This window comes from Saccostrea cucullata, unplaced genomic scaffold, assembly GCF_032062105.1.
Source record: "Saccostrea cucullata isolate Sc308-1 unplaced genomic scaffold, CSIRO_AGI_Scuc_v1 ctg22878, whole genome shotgun sequence".
NCBI classification, from domain to species: domain Eukaryota; kingdom Metazoa; phylum Mollusca; class Bivalvia; order Ostreida; family Ostreidae; genus Saccostrea; species Saccostrea cuccullata.
This window is the reverse complement of record NW_026932387.1, coordinates 1,338-4,843: the sequence shown is the minus strand read 5'-3', so window position 1 is coordinate 4,843 and position 3,506 is coordinate 1,338. Positions and strand designations below refer to the sequence as shown.

The 3,506-nt window shown below is 33.6% G+C and overlaps 1 protein-coding gene across 1 annotated transcript; it reads left to right on the top strand.

Annotated features, from left to right (window-relative positions):
• The first annotated feature begins 375 nt into the window (after positions 1-375).
• On the top strand, positions 376-1,348 carry LOC134234992 (translation initiation factor IF-2, mitochondrial-like). The gene is made up of 2 exons (XM_062717064.1): positions 376-500; positions 1,112-1,348. The coding sequence occupies exons 1-2, from the start codon at positions 434-436 to the stop codon at positions 1,282-1,284; spliced, it is 240 nt and encodes a 79-aa protein (XP_062573048.1). The 5' UTR covers positions 376-433; the 3' UTR covers positions 1,285-1,348.
• Positions 1,349-3,506: the final 2,158 nt, after the last annotated feature.

Below are 3,506 nucleotides of genomic sequence, written 5' to 3'. Positions count from 1 at the left end.
GAATTAAGTGCAAGTATATATATATATATATATATATATATATATATATATATATATATATATATATATATATATATATATATATATATATATATATATATATATATATATTAAAAAGAATGTTGTATTACGGTCAAATTCGTTTAGTACGAACACGGATATTGCGAATTCACGGATATAGCGAAGTCATTTTGGATCCCCAGCTTTATAAATTTAATGAATTCTTATACGGTTAAAACGAATGACGGATATAATGAAGTTATTTCAAAGGTCCCAGGGACTTTGTTATAACCGAGTTTTGCTGTATGTGTGTCTTCATTGCATGTTCATAGATTGAATGTCATAAATCTATTACAGGAGAAGCAGAGGTACAAAAAGTATACGAGTATAAGTTAAAGGAGCAGGAAAGAGAAATGTGGCGGGCTGTCGCTGTATGCAGGGAAACCTTCAGAGGAAACTCAAGTACAAAGTGATGAGAGACGGAGAGGAGGTGTATAGAGGTATACATAGAGAAAATGAACAAGAGCACAGAGTGTATTTATATCGCTTTATAATCTAATTATAATTTTATAAATTTAATATGGACATGTACTTGACCGTTAACTTGAAGGAAAAATTTTTGAAATGGGTTGATAAAAACAGAAAATTTGCTGCTTGATTTAAATGAGATACAATAACGGTCATGTAAAAAAAAAAATTATTTTTTTTGTCAAGAGAAAAAAATGCTATTTTAGACAGTTTTGTATTCAAGATCATGGGAGCTATATAGGTCCTATTAGAGCTTTGTTCTTGAAGAATATGCTAGTCTAGATGCTATGATGAGATAGCAGAGTAAAAGTTTAATAGCGACAGTCCTTGATACATGTATCTAGAACAATCTAACAGGAAGGCAAACTATGACCATTGAGTAAGGAGGGATCTTTTTCATGTCAGCACCTACTCTGTTCATACGGTCTCATTTAAAGGACCAGTCTCCACATCCTACAGTGGGATTCAAACCCACGACTAAGGATCAACTCCATACTCTGCAACACTAGAGCAGACGCTCTAGTAAATGCAGGGCAAATAAAAAATAAGTTCTCTTAATATTTTTGTTCCTCTAATCTTGTAGGTAAACTGGATTCTTTAAAACATCACAAAGATGAAGTGGACACAGTTAGTACAGGCATGGAGTGTGGAATGCTGGTAAAAGATTCTCAGTTTCAGTTTGAGGAAGGGGACCTAGTTCAGTGTATTGATACAAAGTATGTGACAAAAACAGTGGACTGGGCACCAGATTACTAAAATTATTAAACTGCAATATTGAAAATGATTTTTTTTTAATTGAATAAATATTTATGTGTCTACATTTTTGGTGTTTTATTAATCAAGTTTTAATATACCTGAGCTAAAAGGTCAAGGAAATTGTTTGGATTACATTCTTTTAATGATTATCGTAATGTACATTGTTTGTCCATCTGTCCATACGACTTTATATAAATTTTTTACATTGTGGACTTCTTCTACAGAACTTCCAGGCCAATTTTAACCAAACTTGCCATTGAGCATTCCTGGCTGAAGGTCCAGGCTATATTTCAAGGAAAGATAATTGTTTGTTTTATTATCATCCCTCTCGAGAATTTTTCACTCATCTGGAGATGCCACCACTTGACGATGGAGAGCTGCAAATTTTGTCCTTTACTCAGAATTTATGGGAAACTTGCTTTACATAGTAAAGAATCACTTGCTTTACATAGTAAAGAATCATAGATTTATATTGGTTCAAACAATGGCTCCCAATTGGATAAGAGTGAGCCACAATGGTGAATCAAAGTTTTTCATAGGGATTTAATAGAGAAAAATCGTCTCAAGATTACAGCATTCCGTGATTAGTCATATTGAAATGGAAGCATCTTCAGGTATTGCAGATTAAAGATTGCTCAAATTATGAACCCAAGTACCGGTATTAGAGTGTTGATAGTTTACTGCATAGTTATCAGCTTCATAAACAGATGTATAGTAAAATTTCTGAAGAATAGCACAGTCATGTTCAGACACATTGATGTAGTAGGAGTGAGGTAGTGTAGATTCAAGTTTGTTCAGATCATGACCCCCGGGGATAGGTACAAATTCTATGCCACCAGGGGGTAGGTTGTGGTCACATCAGAGATTAAAATAGGAATGTATACAGATAATTCCACGTAGTTTTATGGAATCTTGAAAGGGCCCTGTAGTTCACTATGACAACATCGAGCTAAAGGGTCGAAAATGCGATAGTGCTGTCGCTACATCGTCATCGCATATTGTTTGGCCATCAACCCTTAAATGCAGTTGATGCTCGATGATGCAATAGTGAACTACATACATGTACATGTTGACCCATCCGGATTTCATAATCCTCTTGCATAGGTCAATTAGTATTAATTAAGGTCTTCCGTTTCAGACGGAAGACCTTATAGTGATTCTACTGTTTTTTCTTCTTATTATTTTTTTCCCCAAATCTTGTCGGCAGGATTTTTCAGAGATGGCTGGACGGATTTTCCTGAAATTTTCAGGGATGATAGAGAATGAAAATACCCCGAGAAGTTTTTTTTATTTTTTCAAGATTCTCTTCCGGTCGTCAGATATATCCGATTTCCGCTTTTTTCAAAAATATTTAATCCGAGTGAGATCTCAGAAACGATAAGAGATTAAGGCACCAAACTTACAGGGATGATAGATCTTGATAAGTAGACAAATCCATTTGGGTTAAGATTGTCCACCGTCACTTCCGGTCGTCACAGGAAGTGTTCATAAATATCGAAAATTTCAACTTTTCTTTTTTGAAACTTTTTTTGCATCAGATTATAGCTTCTTATTTGTAGTTTCAAAATATGTTAGTTCCATCGGAAACAAAAACGACACCTTCCGGTTAGAAGAGAAAAAACTACATAATAAGAGTATTTTTCTTTCCCATAAATACTTTTTTATAGATAAAGTATTTGTAATGATTTTTGGATAAGTTATTCAGACTGCATATGTTTACAGAAACCTCAAATATCTTTGTAAAATTCACTTCCGGTCGCATGATATTCTGTCCTCAAAATGAGAAGTTATCATAGCTTGATTTCGTAAACAGAAAGAGATTATATTAAGACACCGAATTTATAGGAGTGGTAGATCTTGATGAGTAGGCAAAGCCATTTGGGTTAATATAGTGCGCCGTCACTTCCGGTCGTCACAGGAAGAGATCATATAGTTCAAAAATTTCAACTTTTCTTTATGGAATCTTTCTTGGTAATACATTATGGCATCTTATTTGTAGTATTGAAATATGTCAGTCCCACTGGAAAGAAAAACGACAACTTCCTGTTATGAGAGAAAAACTGCGTAAATTTTGTATCATACTATCCCATAAATATTTTTTTTATAAAAAAAAGTATTTGAAATGATTTTAGGACATGTTATATTCAGACTGAAATGTCTAGAGTAATCTAAAATATCTTTTTAAAAATTTACTTCCGGTCACGTGATTTCTTTTCCTCAAA

Excerpts from the sequence above, each read along its gene's own strand:
- LOC134234992 (XM_062717064.1), top strand. The coding sequence starts at position 434 with ATGCAGGGAAACCTTCAGAGGAAACTCAAGTACAAAGTGATGAGAGAC. Across the intron at positions 501-1,111 it reads CGGAGAGGAGGTGTATAGAG|GTAAACTGGATTCTTTAAAA; the intron begins GTATACATAGAG and ends CTAATCTTGTAG.